An 18,462-nucleotide genomic window follows, 5' to 3' on the forward strand; every position below is an offset into this window, starting at 1 on the left:
ATGAGTCAGAGTCTTTGCCGAGTGGGAGTGAGCCTGGTGGTGCGTCTGCTGCTGCGGGTAGGCCTACGTCCGCCTCAGGTGGGTTAACGCACTTACTAACTTCAGACCCGAAACTAAAAGTAGCCCGTAAAACTGCTCCATGCGTGTCAGATGGTAGCGACATGGAGGCCGAAACAACTGTTTTTAAAATGCCCAAAAGGAAATCTAGCCGTAGCAATGATCACAGCACAAAAAAGCAGGCTAAACAGAAAGAACATGCTAACTATACCGAGTCGGACAGTGATGGCTATTCCACCGATTCGAGCATGTTTTCCTGGTCTGGTAGCGATAATGTGATGGTGATGTACAGTGCTAGCGACATTATTAATTTCTTGGCTGAAACAAAAGGGAAAAGGGGGGTTCGAGTCGAGGATCATTTCCTTGACAGTATGCAGTTTATAAACGATGTCTGTCATCATAGACAGGAAGGGGCCTTTGATGACCGGGAACATCACCGTCTCCGGAAACTTATTGGTAAACTTAAGAAAGAAAATAGCGATGCACTCGCGGATTAACTGTGGCTTTCTCTTCCATCACGTGTTTTTTCTCTGTCTCTTTCCTTCTTTATATGAACATATGAACAATATTAGGATTACTACCCTTAACATTAACGGAGGAAGGGACTTTAGAAAAAGAGCTCAAATTTATGAGCTTTTACAGCAAAAGGCAACAGATGTTGTGTTTTTACAAGAGACACATAGTGATATCAATAACGCTACAGATTGGGCAAGAAAGTGGAATGGGCTGACTATTCTCAGCCATAACACGTCTGACAGTGCTGGAGTGGCACTGTTGTTTTCATGCAGCTTTATTCCCCTGTCATACAGCATTGAAGAAGTGATTAAGGGGAGGCTTTTAAAAGTACACGCTACGTTTGAGAATGACGTTTTTGTTTTCATGTGTGTTTACGCACCGACCTCCGCCACAGATAGAGTAGCTTTTCTTAAAACGTTGAATGCCTCAGTGAAGAACTGTAGTGATAATGAACTCCTTATCCTAGGCGGCGATTTTAATTGTACAGAGGCAAGACTTGATCGGAATCATGCTGAACCCCACATTTCACGTAGCCATCTCATTGAGGTGATAGTTGAGAGTAACTTATGCGATATTTGGAGGAACCTGCACCAAAGTGAGAGGCAGTACACTTGGGCGCACTTCAGGGGAAACACGATGTCATTAGCTAGGCTTGACCGGTTTTATACTTTTAGACATCATATGAACAAATTTAGATCTTGTACCATTCACCCTGTTGGTTTTTCTGACCACAGCATGGTGATGTGTAACATAAGTGCAAGTAATGTTAAACACAAGAGTGCATACTGGCATTTCAATGCATCACTTTTAGATGATTTCAATTTTAAAGAATGTTTTATTTATCTCTGGAATATACTCAAGGCAGACAAGGAGCTTTACTCCTCACTGTCTCAGTGATGGGATATAACAAAAATGAAAATTAAACAATTCTGCCAAGGTTACACTTGCAATGTCACAAGAGGCATAACCATGTCCCTCAAGAACCTTGAAGTTGACATAATTGAAATGCAGAACCTGATGGGAACATCTGGTACTGGGCAGTACACTGAGACTTACAACACAAGGAAGGTGGCATTATCTGAACTAATAATACTCAAAGCTCAAAGCGCATTGATTAGATCACGTTTCAGAAACATCTCAGAGATGGATGCTCCCTCCAAGTTCTTTTTCAATCTTGAACAGAAAAATGGTCAAAAATATATTCATGCTCTCCACGGGCCCAGTCTGGCACCCTAGTGACTGACCACGATTGAGATAATGAAACTAGCTGTTCTCTTTTATGCTGATCTGTACAAAAATGAGCACAATGAACACCCAGATGTGGAGGCTGATTTTTTTCAGAATTCACCCACACTTTGCGAGGATTCAGTTACGATGCTTGGTGAAGATATATCCTTAGAGGAGCTTCACAATGCCCTTATGGCTATGGAGAATGGGCGGGCACCAGGTATTGACGACTTGTCTGTTGAGTTCTATAAGGCCTTTTGGCCAGTTCTGGGTGAGGACTTTCAAGAGGTGCTCACTGCATGTTTAGGTAGGGGGGAGTTACCACTATCTTGTAAGAGAGCAGTGCTCACCTTACTACCAAAAAAGGGCGATCTGAACGAGCTGAAGAACTGACGTCCAGTCGCTCTGCTTTCTACAGATTACAAGATTTTTTCTAAAGTTTTGGCCACTAGATTGGAGAAGGTCATGGCAGAGGTTATACACATAGATCAAACATACTGTGTACCTGAGCGGTCCATCTTTGATAATATCCAACTAGTCAAGGGTGTCTTAGACGTCTCCAATCTACTTGGTCTCAGAACAGGTCTCACCTCTTTAGACCAAGAGAAAGCCTTTGATCGCGTTGAGCATGCTTATCTGTGGAAAGTCCTGACACACTTTGGTTTTAGTAGGAATTTTATAGCAATGATCCAGGCTCTGTATTGTAATATTGAAAGTGTCTTGAAGATCAACGGTGGTTTGTGCGCTCCCTTCAGAGTTCAAAGGGGTGTGCGACAAGGTTGTTCTCTATCTGGAATGCTGTATGCATCAGCCATTGAACCCCTGTTAAATAAGCTGAGGGCTAAGCTCTCTGGGTTTTCAGTGCCTTTGTGTCACGATGTGTTTAAGGTTTCAGCCTATGCTGATGATTTAATTGTGATGGTCAGTGAGCAAAAGGACATTGACATGTTAACCAACATAATAGGCACCTCTGGTTTGATTTCATCTGCAAAGGTGAATTGGAACAAAGGTGATGCTTTTCTTTTTGGGGACTGGTCAGGGGTACAGCTAAGGCTTCCTACTGGCCTTGAATGGAAAAGGGGTGGACTTAAGTACCTAGGAGTCTATTTGGGAGATCAGGACACCATGAGGAAAAACTGGGAGGGGGTTCTGGAGAAAATTAAGGGCCGATTAAACAGGTGGAAATGGATCCTTCCACACGTTTCCTACAGGGGGCGTGTTCTTATCGCCAATAACCTTGCTGCTTCCTCTCTGTGGCACAGATTAGCCTGTATTGATCCTCCAACAGACTTTTTAGCTACCATTCAAGCTCTATTAGTTGATTTTTTTTGGGACAATCTGCACTGGCTACCCCAGAGCATGCTGTACCTGCCTAAAGATGAGGGAGGGCAAGGGCTTGTGCAGTTGTCTAGCAGAGCCGCAGCCTTCCGTCTTGCGTTTCTGCAAAGGTACCTTACGGGTCCACAAGATCTGATTTGGAGGCCTTTGGCGAGTGTAATCCTTCGGACAACAGGAGGATTGGGATTGGACAAAACACTTTTTGGACGGATACTAAGAGACTGAATGTATCAGCATTGCCGTCTTTTTACAGAGGACTGTTTGCTATCCTGAACTTTTTCAATATGCAAAGAACTGGAACTAACATCGCCACTGCATTGGCTTCTGGAAGAGCCTTTGGTTTATGGCTCCCGATTTGACATCGCTGGGAGCGAGAACCCCACACTGACAAGGATACTATCTGACTCTGGTGTTGTCAAGATTAGACAGTTAGTGGACATTGCAGGGCCTGATCTGGTTTGTTCTGAGGAACTAGTATTGCCTAGGGATAAGGTCCATACGTGTCATCAACAAACTGTTGGGTAGGTGGAAGGCACTCCTTACGGCTGAGGAATGTGAAAGACTAAAACAGTACTGTTTGGGGTTAGACCCTCCTGATCAGGAGGATCCTTTTCTCAATGTATGTGTTAGGCCAAAACTGGGTGACTGTGCAGGGGTTATTTTGGAGAATAAAGAACGAACAGAGATTGTTTTGGATGACTTTTGTAGTAAACCTCTGTACAAAATGTGTGTTATTGTTCTAAACAAACAGAAATGAAATGCGAGAGTTGACACTCCTTGGCGAAATGTTCTGGGTCTAGATGATACTGTAAAACCTGAATGGAGGGCACTCTATAAACCACCGTTGAGGAAACAAGTCTGTGATTTGCAGTGGAGAGTTCTCCATGGTATTGTTGCAATTAATGTGTTTGTGTCCATCATAAACCCAGGGGTTTGTCAGGACTGCCCTTTTTGCTTTCAGAGGGAGACAGTGTTTCACTGTTTCTTGCAATGTTTGAGGTTGTCACCTTTGTTTAGGGTTTTAGAAGGCCTTTTTCAAGTTTCTGATGAAGCTTTTTCTTTGCAAATATTAGTTTTTGGTTTTGAATATACTCGGTCACACAGAGTAAAATGTCAGTTGATTAATTTCCTTTTGGGCCAAGCAAAAATGGCCATTTACATAAGCAGGAGAAACAAAATGGTCATCAATCTAGATGCTGATGTTGTAAATGTTGTCTCAAGATTGGTCAAATCTAGTGTGCTGACTGATTATTACTTCTACAAACATATGCAAACTCAAACATTTGTTGATAAATGGTGTTATGGAGGTGCAATATGCTCTGTGATTAATGAGGAGATAGAATTTTGTTCTGCTTTTGTGTAAGGCCCAGTTATTTTATTTTTTTGAGCTGTGACTGACGTGACCTTGAGTTGTTAAGACTGTTCTACAATAAAACGCAATTCAAAATCAATCAAATCTCTCTCTCTCTTTCTCTCTCTCTCTCTCTCTGTCTCTCCCTCTTTGTCTGTCTCTCTCTATCTCTCCTCTCTCTCTTTCTCTCTCTCTCTCCCCCTCTCTCTCTCTCTCTCTCCCTCTCTCTCTCTATTTCTCTGCATATGTTTGCACACCTACATGTGCTGTGCATATTCATGCTACTGACTGAATTTAGGTGAATGTGTGTGTGTGTGTCTGCCTGTATGAGTGTAAGTGAGTGTGTGTGTGTGTGTGTGTGTGTGTGTGTGTGAGAGTGTGTGAGTGTGTGTGTGTGTGCGTGAGTGAGTGTGAGCATGTGTGTGCACATCCACATGTGAATGTGCCTGTATGAGTGTGAGCATACCTGCAAACTCAGAAGGGCTGAAAAAGGTGACATATTTCCGAAAGACCCCCCCCTCCCCCGCGCAGAAGATTTGAAAAAGATTTATATATGATATATAGATTTATAATGAATATTATATTATAAATTATCATATTATATTAATATATGTATTATATTAAATTATCATATTATATTATAATAAACGTGCAGTGAGCAGAATTTAAATATGGCTGCATTTGACACTTTTACATTTTAAAATGACAGCCTAGTCATAACAGTAGGCCTACCAGCTGTTTTGAGTTAAGGCCATGTTTAGCCTAATTGAATAACTTAATGATGGAGAAGATTAGATTTTCAGACCTGCCATCCTTGAAGATATGTCAGTATTACCTCAAACTAGGGAAAACACATTGCCCACCTTGGCCTTCATGTATGCAGCCAAAAACAGACCAAACAACATAAATGTTGACAATCTGTTTTAAAGCCTAATCCTTATCTATAAAAATCACTGGTGTTGATAGAAAGGGACTGTGGATATCCATGTTCTGGTCTCTGTTGTCTGGTTTATAAGTACCTCTTTTCAATCCATTATTATTTTTAAAAAAAATGTGAAGAAATACATCCATCCCTAATGTTATGTTGGTGTCTTTCTGCTCTCGTGTCTACTGAGGCTGCAATGATCACATTCCAACTGAAGGGGCGGGTCTCAGCAATAGGTGCGTTATGTCAGTCTACTCTAGAAGCCTAGGTCTTGCTTGTTTGTGCACTAATTATCAAGAATTATGATCTATATGCTACACAGAAAACAAACAAATTGAACACCTATCACTGAGCAAGTCAAAATATTTTGCTAGGTCCACTTTCAGATTTGTTGCAAATAACTACATTTGGCCTTGGAAAGGTCTGCGCTCCTTGAGAACGTCATGTCTAACCATCATCGACACATGGGAAATATAATGCTAAATGACATAACTTGTGAACAAGCAATAACTTTCCAAGACAATATTAAACTATTAAGCCGAGCTAAATTCACAATCGCACTCAGTGCAGAGTCGTTCTGTTTCGCAAAACGGCCAGCTGCGGGAACGTGAATTTGTTAACCTCACCTCAGCAAGTCTTTCATTTAACCCACCGAGGACAAGAGAAAAGTAGCCTAACAATATGATGTTTTACCTTGAGTTTATAGTCAGAGAGAGTGTAGCATGTGGCCCGTGTTTGTTAGCTAACATTTTCTTTTTTTCCTTGGTCATATCGCTGCTGCAGGCCATAGCAGGCAGGCTATGCGTAACAGAAAGTGATAAAGCCCGCCCTCAGAAACAACTGATAGGTAGGTCTTCAAAAATAGCACAAAGAGAGGCCAATCACTTGTCTATAAATCTAGCATGAAATCGACGATAGCCTCACTCCCATGTGGAGGTATTATAGACTATGAGAAGTTGCGTGTGTGCGTGTGTGTGTGTGCGCGCGCGTGTGTGTGTGTGTGTATGTGTGTGTGTGCGCGCGCACGTGTGTGTGTGTGCGTGTGTATGTGTGTGTGTGTGTGTGCGTGTGTATGTGTGTGTATGTGTGTGTGTGTGTGTGTGTGTGTGTGTGTGTGTGTGCGTGTGTATGTGTGTGTGTGTGTGTGGCGTGTGAGTGTATGTGTGTGTGTGTGGCGTGTGTGTATGTGTGTGTGTGCGCGCGTGTGTGTGGCGCCGCCTCCCTACCGTCTGTTGAGCTGCTCCATCTGCTGGACGGAGCTGGACCTCTGGATGCGCGTGCACTTGGCCGCGTGGGTGGGCTGCTGCCAGGTGGTGGTGCGGTTGACGTGGTCCACGTAGAAGACCCGGCCATGGCTATCGATACGCGCCTCCCAGTCTGCAGAGAGGACCACAGAGAGAACCACGCAGGGTCAGCACACACAGGGTCAGCACACACAGTCTCACGTGAAAGACCTACATGAGCTTACAAGTCCACCGAGAAGAATATTAGCATAAACCCATGCACAGGAAACAAACAAACTAACTCTCTCTCACACAGTCACTAACACACCACTCACACTAACACACACACACACACACACACACAAACACCAGCAGAGATCTGTGAGAGACACTTACACACTGTAAATGGATCATAACATAAACATTTATAAATCAAGGAACACTGACTCTTAAGTGCACACACACACACACACTCATTCATAAGACACACAGATATGTACAGTAGACAAACACATTTGTATGGACTCACATAAAGTATACACAAACACACACACACACATATACACACATACACACAGAGGTAAAACAATCAGCCATAACTGTGGGTACAAGCCTCCTTGTCTCTTGAGCATAGACAGTATGCGAGAGAATCCATCACACACACACACACATACACACACACACACACACAAATGCAAACAATGGATCTGAGCTCAGTAGCAGCATTTGTCATGTGCCTGTGTGACTCTCTATGGACTGTGTGTGTGTGTGTGTTTGTTTTGGTTGTTTGTTTGTTTACGATGATGTATTTGTCTGAGTGGCTGAGTCAGACAGACAGTGCTCCTCTCTCAGTTCTCCACAGGCTTGTACTGCACAAAGACTCAACACCCAAAACACACGCTAGCCAGTCCGCTAGCCAACACCCAACACACACCTAGCCAGTCCACTAGCCATCACCCAACACACACGCTAGCCAGTCCGCTAGCCAACACCCAACACACACGCTAGCCAGTCCGCTGGCCATCACCCAACACACACGCTAGCCAACACCCAACACACACGCTAGCCAGTCCTCTAGCCAACACCCAACACACACGCTAGCCAACACCCAACACACACTCTAGCCAGTCCGCTAGCCATCACCCAACACACACGCTAACCATCACCCAACACACACGCTAGCCAGTCCGCTAGCCAACACCCAACACACAAGCTAGCCAGTGCGCTAGCCAACACCCAACACACACGCTAGCCAACACCCAACACACACGCTAGCCAGTCCGCTAGCCAACACCCAACACACACGCTAGACAGTCCGCTAGCCAACACCCAACACACACGCTAGCCAGTCCACTAGCCAACACCCAACACACACAGTAGCCAGTCCGCTAGCCACTGGCTTGTACTGAACAGACTAAAGACTCAACACCCCACATGCCCACATGCTAGCCAGTCCGCTAGCCAACACCCACACACACTAGCAAGTCCGCTAGCCAACACCCACACGCTAACCAGTCCGCTAGCCAACACCCACACACTAACCAGTCTACTAACCACTGGCTTGGGCTGAACACAAGGAGGACTGGAAGTCAGAGGACTCAACACCCATTCAGCTAGCCATTGGTCAGGATGTTAATGTATTCATGAATTCATGTTAATGAATAGAGCTTAAAAGTCTCTATTGTAGTTTATGTGGTTTTGATTTAAAACATAAAAAAATGCAAAACAAATAATAGAAAATAGCAAGCAAGTGTGAAAGAATAACAATGTTAGTTAGTCAATGTTCTTGGTCTTTTAGTTTAAAAGACCAAGAAAAAGCTACAGAATGAGGAAATGGCAGACACCCCTGTGCAGCATCTCTTACTGGGTTCCTAGTGAGCAGCCTGGCCATGCTGCTAACCACAACACCAGCACACCTGTTCATTCATGCTGCTAACCACAACACCAGCACACCTGCCCATGCTGCTAATCACAACACCAGCACACCTGTCCATTCATGCTGCTAACGACAACACCACCACACTTGCCCATGCTGCTAACGACAACACCAGCACACCTGTCCATTCATGCTGCTAACGACAACACCAGCACACCTGCCCATGCTGCTAATCACAACACCAGCACACCTGGCCATGCTGCTAACGACAACACCAGCACACCTGCCCATGCTGCTAATCACAACACCAGCACACCTGTCCATTCATGCTGCTAACCACAGCACACCTGCCCATGCTGCTAATCCTGTCCAGCACACCTGGCCATGCTGCTAACGCGACAACGCCAGCACACCTGCCCATTAATCCCGCAACGCAACACCAGCACACCTATCCAGCACACCTGTCCATTCGTACTGCTAGCGACAACACCAGCACACCTGTCCATGCTGCTATCCACGACCAAACCAGCCAGCACACCTGCCCGTGCTGCTAGCGACCAACAGCACACCTGCCCGTACACCTGTCCATGTTGTTGCTAATGACAACACCAGCACACCTGCCCATGCTGCTAATCACAACACCAGCACACCTGTCCATTCATGCTGCTAACGGCAAAATCAGCACACCTGTCCATGCTGCTAACGACAACACCAGCACACCTGTCCATGCTGCTAACGACAAAACCAGCACACCTGCCCATGCTGCTAACGACAACACTAGCACACCTGTCCATGTTGCTAACGACAACACCAGCACACCTGTCCATGCTGCTAACGACAACAGCAGCCCACCTGTCCGTCCATGATGCTAACCACAACACCAGCACACCTGTCTGTCCATGATGCTAACCACAACACCAGCACAGCGGACTGAATGATTCTTGCCGGGCCTCAACAGATGCACCAGGCAGCAAAAAGGACCAGTGTGGAAAACAGTGACCAAATGATTAGCATAGCAGAGCTGTGAATAACACAAGTGGACAGAAAGGGATACCACACATTAATTCCTCATCTGGAATTCACATTAGAGGGGGTGTAACACTGAAGCAATCCCTCAGGGAAATCACCCAAACGATTTTCCTGATGCGAGATTACATTATCAAGAGCAGCCACATTCGAGGCAGCAAGCAGCGCCAGTCTTTAGGATGCTGTACTGTAAAGCATTTCTAAATGGGGGGGTTCTCTTGGGGAGCTGTACTGTAAAGCATTTCTAACGGGGGGAGGGAGAGTTCTCTTAGGGGAGCTATACTGTAAGGGTTCTCTTAGGGGAGCTGTTCTGTGAAGCATTTCTAATGGGGGGTTCTCTTAGGGGAGCTGTTCTGTGAAGCATTTCTAATGGGGGGGGAGTTTCATTCTCCCTCTCCAACTCTTTATGCAGCATCCAGCCGAATCTCTTTGGCTGAAAACTCCCTGCTGAGCAGATTTATAGGGAGGGGGAGGGGGTTGGTTGGCTATTTTAAGCCGGATTGAATGGGTGCCCATTTCACTGTGAAACCCACAGCTCAGCAAGACCCACCCCACCGCCCCACTGCTGTGACATTGCACCAGTCCTCAGTACCCACCAATTGGCCCAGTCCTCAGTTCTCACCAATTGGTCCAGTCCTCAGTACCCACTCATTTCCTGAGCACTGCCGATACTGTGCCACATCATAACATGACTAAAACCAACAGCAATCAAGCAGAGTGTACATGTATTCACTCTGCCAATCACAGATCAACGCGTACATCAGTAGGAATGCTTCATGCTTCATGCAATCAGACAGCATCGTTAGCATCTTCACCTCACAGTTTAGAGACAGGAGCCCAACACCTCGGAGAGCCTAACCTCAGTAGATAGAGGCATGGTTTTGGATATGCATTATTTCCCTCACGGGATCAAAAGAGTATATACACTAAGTTGTCAACTCAATATGCTACCCAACTCCTGGTACAGAACGTGGTTATATTGCGCCTCAACTGTAACGCCTGTCTCACTGGCCTCTCCTGGGACAGTGCACAGTAAACAACGAAACCCTTGCAGATGATCCAGATCCAGTGGTGTTTCTGGTCAGCCCAAAAGAGCACGTTACTCCATTCCTCATCAAGCTCTACTGGCTCCCTGTAGCCACCCTCATCTAATGGAAATCACTACTGCTGGCCTACACAGTGATCTCCAGTTCCGCACCCTCTTACTAAATGCTCTCATGAAGGAATATGCTACCGCTCAACTGCAGTGCTCCCTCTCAGAGCGTCGCCTGGCACTCCCGCTCAGCAGTCTAAACTACTCTCATCCCTAACAGGGCAACATAGCGCTACTAGCTGCTATCAGAGCCAGCCAGCTCTTCCAGGAAGAGCTCCTCTTTCACCACTAACAAGCTAACACACTTAACTTGCACTTAACATGACCTGTCTCTTTCCTGTCTATACCTCTTATTGACATCCATTGACTTAACTGGACTCTGAACTGTCATTCTATATCTTATGCCAGGTAGTATCTGTTACATCACTGTCTCATTCACACTGATTGCTCTTTATTGTTTGTTAACTTGCTTCAGACAAAGGCGTCAGTTAAAGGAATAAATGTTGTGTAATATAAAAGTGTCAATATCTCTATGGAAAGCTTATATGAGATGAGTACTATTTAGTAAGTAAATATATTTAAAAGTTTTAATAGCAACAGTACACACAATATCTCTTCCATAGAGGTCATTGTACAGGATAATGAAGTGATTGATGTTCTGCCACTCTGCAAGTGGTCTTTACTGAAGGTCCTTTCATGAGGGTGTCCTCGCGTTTGGCCTTTCAGATTCACGGCTTGCGTTTTCACCCAGGGGCTCATGGGATACCCCTGGGAGCTGCAGTCCTCCCGCCTCCCCACGGGCCTCAACATGACAGATATAAATAGAGATTCATGTCCATACTCTGCCTGTCAACGGCCCGTTGCTATGACAACTGTGATGATGGGGGGGGTTCTCCCACTGACATTCGAGCGATGGATCCGCACCTCCTGTGTTTCTCAGCGAGCGAGTGCAGAACTCAATTACGCACAGAGGGAGCTTCAAGTGCTCCAGCGCCTCGGAAGCACTCGATGGGGATCACACCAGGGGGAGAAAAACAGCCTGTAGGCCTCGACCAGCCCATCTAACACTGCCACACTCATCATGGCTGCTCTCACTAACCAGCCCATCTAACACTGCCACACTCATCATGGCTGCTCTCACTAACCAGCCCATCTAACACTACCACACTCATCATGGCTGCGCTCACTAACCAGCCCATCTAACACTGCCACACTCATCATGGCTGCTCTCACTAGCCTACCCATCTAACACTGCCACACTCATCATGGCTGCTCTCACCAGCCAACCCATCTAACCCATCCAACAGAGCTGTGCATGGCAGGGGGGGGGGCTGAGCAGGTGATGTGGGAGAGGAAGTGAGGTCGATGACTAACAATGAAATGATGATGGGATGGAGTGAACGTTTTGGATGAGGCGTCCACATCGGTGTGGTGTGAAGCAAAGTGGACACACATGTGCGCTCCTGGAGGAACAGAAAGGCCGCATGGGGTTCACACTCGATTATGAAGTGGGATATGCACACACACACACACACACACACACACACACACACACACACAGGTAAACATACACAGACTACACCTGTAGTCTTGGCATGTACAGACTTATGCACAAACATAGAACATGCATACTACACCCCCCACACACACACATACACAAATGAATACTGCAATATTCATATGCACAGTACACAAACACATGTCCTCCATCGCTTACAAACACACAGACACACACAGACACACACACACAGACTGAGACACTGAGCTTGAGTGTGTCAGATGAGGATGGATGTGGCTGTGGAAAAGCTTACTTGGCGGTAACGGTTCATCGATAGCTGGGCAGTGCTGGAGGTCAGGCCACAGAGCAGGCAACACTGCGACTGGGTGGTGACTGCACAGTGGAGGCCTATTGCCTACAACAGTGAGAGAAACAAAACAATGCAAGGCTGTGACATGAATTATGATATGGCTGTGACATAAAGCATGATAAGGCTGTGACATGAATTATGATATGGCTGTGACATGAATTATGATATGGCTGTGACATAAAGCATGATAAGTCTGTGACATGAATTATGATAGGGCTGTGACATGAATTATGATATGGCTGTGACATAAAGCATGATATGGCTGTGACATGAATTATGATAGGGCTGTGACATAAAGCATGATATGGCTGTGACATGAATTATGATATGGCTGTGACATAAAGCATGATATGGCTGTGACATGAATTATGATATGGCTGTGACATAAAGCATGATATGGGCATGATATGGACATGAATTATGATATGGCTGTGACATAAAGCATGATATGGACATGAATTATGATATGGCTGTGACATAAAGCATGATAGGGCTGTGACATAAAGCATGATATGGGCATGATATGGCTGTGACATAAAGCATGATATGGCTGTGACATGAATTATGATATGGCTTTCAGATGATGACTGCACCTCAGCATTTAGCACTGTAGCATTTAGCATTGCTTGTCTAACCCACTGCAATTGTCTCTGCCTTTATAATGAGGGCTGGCAAATGAGACTGTAATGAGATTAATTCAGGCAAGGAAACAAAATGGCTGATGTGAGAGAAATGGGAGGCAGGATCTGCTGCTGAAGGGGGGAGCAGGGTTGAGGGGTAAAGCTGGGAGAGGAGGGGGTAGGGGTAATGAGCTGATCAGCCTGTAGCCCACTGGAGAAATGGAAAACTAAATCAAGTGTGAGGAAAGATGCGGTTGCCTTTGCAGAGTGCATGCACGCTGCGCGGGGGAACTCTGATGATGCAGTGCTATTTTTGGATCTCCTCCTCTCTCCTCTCCTCTCCTCTCCGACAGCATGGAAAGTAAACAAACGCTCCACATGGAGTTGGGAGACGCTGCACAGCTAGCTACTGTAGCTATAGCGCTATGCTGCTTACCTCCAAAACACTTCCTACAAATGCACTCACATTCTAACACTTTCTACAAATGCGCTCACATTTTAACACTTCCTGTAAATACGCTCACATTTTAACAATACCACACACTCGGTGCAACCAAAGACTAAAACCAAACCAAAGTGCTTGCGGTCGAGTGAAAAGAAAAACACAGCCCAATGTGACAGGAAAGCAATGATTCCTTGTGCCTGTTTTCATATCAATGAAACACATCTGTTAATTCACATCAATCAGTCAATTAGACAAATATGTTGTCTAGCACTTCAAGGAAAGCTTGGCTCTATGTGTGTGTGGAGGGCTTCTTGCTCCAAGAGGCAGTGAGGCCATCAGTTGCGGTCAGCATCAGCACTGCTGTATGTCGCCGGAGCGCTGACAGGTTTATGTGTTATCGTAACTCAGACCCTGAAGAGGTGCATCAGTCGTCCACCTGATCCTCAGCTCCGCAGCTCCACGAGACCACCCCCCCACTCCACCGTGTAAAGCTCCGCTAGACCAGAGAGAGATAAGAGTGTCAGCCTGCTGAGCTGATACAGCACTCGACTCCATCACCCCACTCCATCACCCCATCACCCCACTCCGCACACCCCACTCTATCACGCCACTCCACACACCCCACTCTATCACCCCACTCTACCGTTTATGTCTCCTCAACTCAGCACCTACTTCACTGATGGCAGATTGGGGTTCTTACTGAAGTGTATATGAGAACACATTTAATATGGGTTCTTACTGAAGTGTATATGAGAACACATTTAATATGGGTGTATATGAGAACACATTTAATATGGGTTCTTACTGAAGTGTATATGAGAACACATTTAATATGGGTTCAGTGTATCATTTTTTAACAATGCCCAACAGTTTTAGCCTGGAAAATCCAGACCCTGATAATCTAGAAAGATTAAGGGTCTGGCAAAGAACAATGTAATGGCCCAACTCGAGGGGCGGCAACAAGCATGCATTTAAAAATCTCACTGCACGCAATTGGATAACACTAGACCATGTTTACTCTGAATTATTTCGGACTTCGACGCAAGTGTGTGTACTGTCCTCCAACGTTGCAGCGCTGTCTTCATCAGTTTAGCTGGTTTCCCGGAATGTTGGGTAAAAGTAACGTGCATCATTGCTCTTTGCCAGAGTTTCTCGCAGAGACAATTCCATTGTGCTCTCGCGAAAACTCTGAATTTCCAGGGTACAACAGTTTGAGGTTTTGGCTGAAACCTAAATCAGGATGACAAATTAGGAGGACAAATTAGTCATTTTTCTGTAGCTGTATTTTTTGACCTACATAACTGGGGGTAAACACGCATCATAAGACACTGTTGGAATGGCTGAGATAGCACCGACAAAAGACGTGTAAGTGTGTGTGTGTGTGTGTGTGTGTGTGTGTGTTTAAGATAAAAGACATCAACGCTGTCGAGCCCTCAAACCAAACTGAATGAACAAGACTACCTCACATAAGCCTCGTATCTAAATCTTCCCATGATATGTTGTGTTTGATCCCCTTTGGAGCAGAATCATTTCCCCACATCAAACTTGAAAAACAGGAGACTTTTCCTCAATTGCCCCTTGCTGTGTATAAGAAAAGCTTTCATAAGTTATTCCACAGCATGTCCTTCCACTAAAGCAGCTATTAAGAGAAGCAAGCCAGCCTTAATTGCTTCACATAACAGTCCTTTGTAACAATGGCACCATAAACACACAATGCCTGTGATCGGACATACACAAAACCAACATGACCTTTGGGGGTCATGACCTATGACCTCTGGCTGTAGAGGCCGGTAATGGGGCAGTCGATGACACAATGGACCGGCTGTCCAAGAGGACGACTCCTCGAGAGCAGGCGCTGTTTCCCATACTTCAGCTCCCACAATGCCACCCTGCTCCAACTGACAAACCTCAGGCTTAGTAGTGTGTGTGTGGAAATGTGAATGTGTAGGTGTGTGTGTTTGTGTGTGTGTGCGCGCATGTGTGTGTCTGTGTGTGTGTGTGTGGCATAGCAATTAGTGACTAGTATTGACAACCATTAAGTGGCAGAAATAAGCATCTCCTCCATGCCGTGTGTGTGTGTGTGTAAGTGAGAGAGAGAGAGAGCAAGTGTGTATGAGTGTGTGTACAGTATGCATGTTTTTGTCTGTGTGTGTGTGTGTGTATGCATGTGTATGTATGTGTGTGTGTATGAACGTGTGTGTGTGTGTGTGTACTAGTATTGACAACCATTAAGTGGCAGAAATAAGCATCTCCTCCATGCGTTATTATTATTATTATTATTGTAAGTGAGAGAAACAAGTGTGTATGAGTGTGTGTACAGTATGCATGTTTTTGTCTGTGTGTGTGTGTGTGTATGCATGTGTATGTATGTGTGTGTGTATGAACGTGTGTGTGTGTGTGTGCATGTGCCTGTGCCTGTGTGTGTGTGTGTGTGCGTGTGCGTGTGCGTGTGTATGTATGTGTGTGCGCGTGTGTGTGTGTGTGTATGCATGTGTGTGTCTGTCTGTGTGTGTGTGTGGCATAGCAATTAGTAACTAGCATTGACAACCATCAAGTGGCAGAAATAAGGATCTCCTCCATGCCATGTGTGTGTGTGTGTGTGTGTGTGTGAGTGAGAGAGAGCAAGTGTGTATGAGTGTGTTTATGCATGTTTCTGTCTGTACGTGTGTGTGTGTGTGTTTGTATGCACGTGTGTGTGTGTGCGTGTGTTTGTGTGTGTGTGTGTGTGTGTGTGCCGTGTGCATGTGTGTCTGTGTGTGTGTGTGTGTATGTGTGTGTGCGCTTGTGTGTGTGTGTGGCACAGCAATTAGTGACTAGCATTGACAACCATCAAGTGGCAGAAATAAGCATCTCCTCCATGCCGTGTGTGTGTGTGTGTGTGGCATAGCAATTAGTGACTAGCATTGACAACCATCAAGTGGCAGAAATAAGCATCTCCTCCATGCTGTGTGTGTGTGTGTGTGTGTGTGTGTGTGTGTGTGTGTGTGTGTGTGTGTGTGTATGCCGGGCTCTAATTGGTTGTCAGAGCCGTCTCCGTCACCCTGCGCCGCCCCCATGGCGCTCCGCTCCGGGTCACTCGATTATTCATCATCAGACAGGGACGCGCGAGCCGGTCAGTTACCCACCCACCCTTCAGCCGGACCCGTTCGCTCCCAACCCTGCAGGTCATTGTGTGGGCGATGGAGGCACACGGAGGAAAGCTAAACTATGGAGGTTCATGCACTATGCACTGTGAGTAAGTAAGTAAGTATAAGTATAAGTATAAGTATAAATACTCTTTTGATCCCGTGAGAGAAATTTGGTCTCTGCATTTATCCCAATCCGTGAATTAGTGAAACACACTCAGCAAACATGTCAAGGGCACTTCAGCCGTTCCTACTGGTCGGGGTTCGAACCGGTCGGTAACAAGTCCGAAGCGCTAACCAGTAGGCCACGGCTGCCCCCGCTGGGATCTCCATTCTCTAAACTCTATAAGCTAGAATGAGGATTGTGTCCATGTGCTTGACTGTTACAGTATGTGCTAATTAAAGCTTTCTATGAGCTGCAAGTGGACGCAGCAACAAGTGATTGCAACGGGTAGTCCCTTCCTGACCACATGTAACAACACCACATCATCCAAAACATCTGACACTGACACTCCTACATGTGTGGACCACACTGAATCAGCACAGGTGTTGGAGCTCACTGAATCAGCACAGGTGTTGGAGCTCACCTGGGGCACGACCACACTGAATCAGCACAGGTATTGGAGCTCACCTGAGGCGCGGCCACTAGGTCCGGCGACCGGGGACTCGTCCCTCTCTCTGCGGCATCGGTGTCCCCCGCTGTGCTGCATCGTCTCGTCCTCCCACTGGCTTGACCCCGCCCTCTCGGCCCGCCTCCTCTCTCCGCCCCCCCCTTCCCGCCCGTCGGGGCTCTGGACGGAGTCTGGCGCCGACTCGAAGGCGCTGTTCTCCTCCTCGTCCTCCTCGTCCTCCTGCGAGGAGAAGACGGTGCTCTCCGAGAGCCGCGCGCTGTCCACCGAGGAGAGGCGCGTGTGGCTGCAGACCCGCGGGTGGCCCTCGTAGCCCGTCGAGTTGCTGTAGCAGGAAGTGCTGTAACAGGAAGTGCTGTAACAGGAAGTGCTATAGCAGGAGTTGTCGCACAGCTCGCACTCACTCTCCCTCGGGCCCCTCCCTCCCTCGCCCCCTGCGCTGTCCAGGCGGACGAGGGAGTCGGGCGTCCCGTCGCCCTCCAGGAGCTGGTTGAGTTCGGACAGGCGCTCGATGGACAGGCTGCGCGGGAGCGTCCGTCTGCAGCACGGCCCAGGGCATGCTGGGACTGTGGAGGGCGACTGCGTCTCCGAGCCCTCTTCCTCCTCCTCCTCGTCTTCGTCGTCCACCCTGCCGGCCTCCTCCCCTCGCCTCTTGGCCTCCACGGGCTTGAGCGTGGTGTCCTCAGACGTCTCTGTGTCCAGCAGCGCTCCGTGGCCCTCGCCCTCGTCCTCGCCCTCGTCGTCGTCCTCGTCGTCCTGGCTGCGGTGCAGCTGGTGGGCAGAGGGCAGGCTGTGGAGGAGCTGGTGGATGCGGATGTAGTGTGAGCGGGGCGTCTCGGGTTCGCCGCACGACGACGCGATCACCGTCTCCAGCTCGGACACGGGCAGCGAGCACGGCCGGTTCTTGCGCTTGAGGACGGCACGCATGCGCAGGCACCGGGACTCGCCGTCCACCTCGGCCTCGCCGTCCACCTGTGGTCGGGAGCTCTCGCCACTCTCCGCCTCCTTCCCCCCTGCAGCCTCCGCCTCCTCCCCCACCTCCTCCCCCACCTCCTGCTCCTCCCGCTCCTCAACCCCATCAGCAGGGCTGGCACCACGCTCTTCACGCTCTCCCTCCATTTGCCCCTCCTCCTCCATCTGCCC

At 47.2% G+C, this 18,462-nt stretch overlaps 1 protein-coding gene across 1 annotated transcript in view; it reads right to left on the reverse strand.

The window, feature by feature from the left end:
• Positions 1-18,462, reverse strand: part of LOC125309833 (E3 ubiquitin-protein ligase HECW1) — a 107,988-nt gene that overhangs the window by 34,695 nt on the left and 54,831 nt on the right. Inside the window, exons 12-14 of the mRNA XM_048266956.1 lie at positions 17,322-18,384; positions 12,444-12,545; positions 6,641-6,791 (exon numbers count right to left, since the gene is read on the reverse strand). Coding sequence (XP_048122913.1) covers positions 6,641-6,791; positions 12,444-12,545; positions 17,322-18,384 — 1,316 coding nt within the window. The remainder of the gene's footprint in view (positions 1-6,640; positions 6,792-12,443; positions 12,546-17,321; positions 18,385-18,462) is intronic.

The sequence above is a fragment of the Alosa alosa genome, chromosome 16 (genome assembly GCF_017589495.1).
Source record: "Alosa alosa isolate M-15738 ecotype Scorff River chromosome 16, AALO_Geno_1.1, whole genome shotgun sequence".
Classification (NCBI taxonomy): domain Eukaryota; kingdom Metazoa; phylum Chordata; class Actinopteri; order Clupeiformes; family Clupeidae; genus Alosa; species Alosa alosa.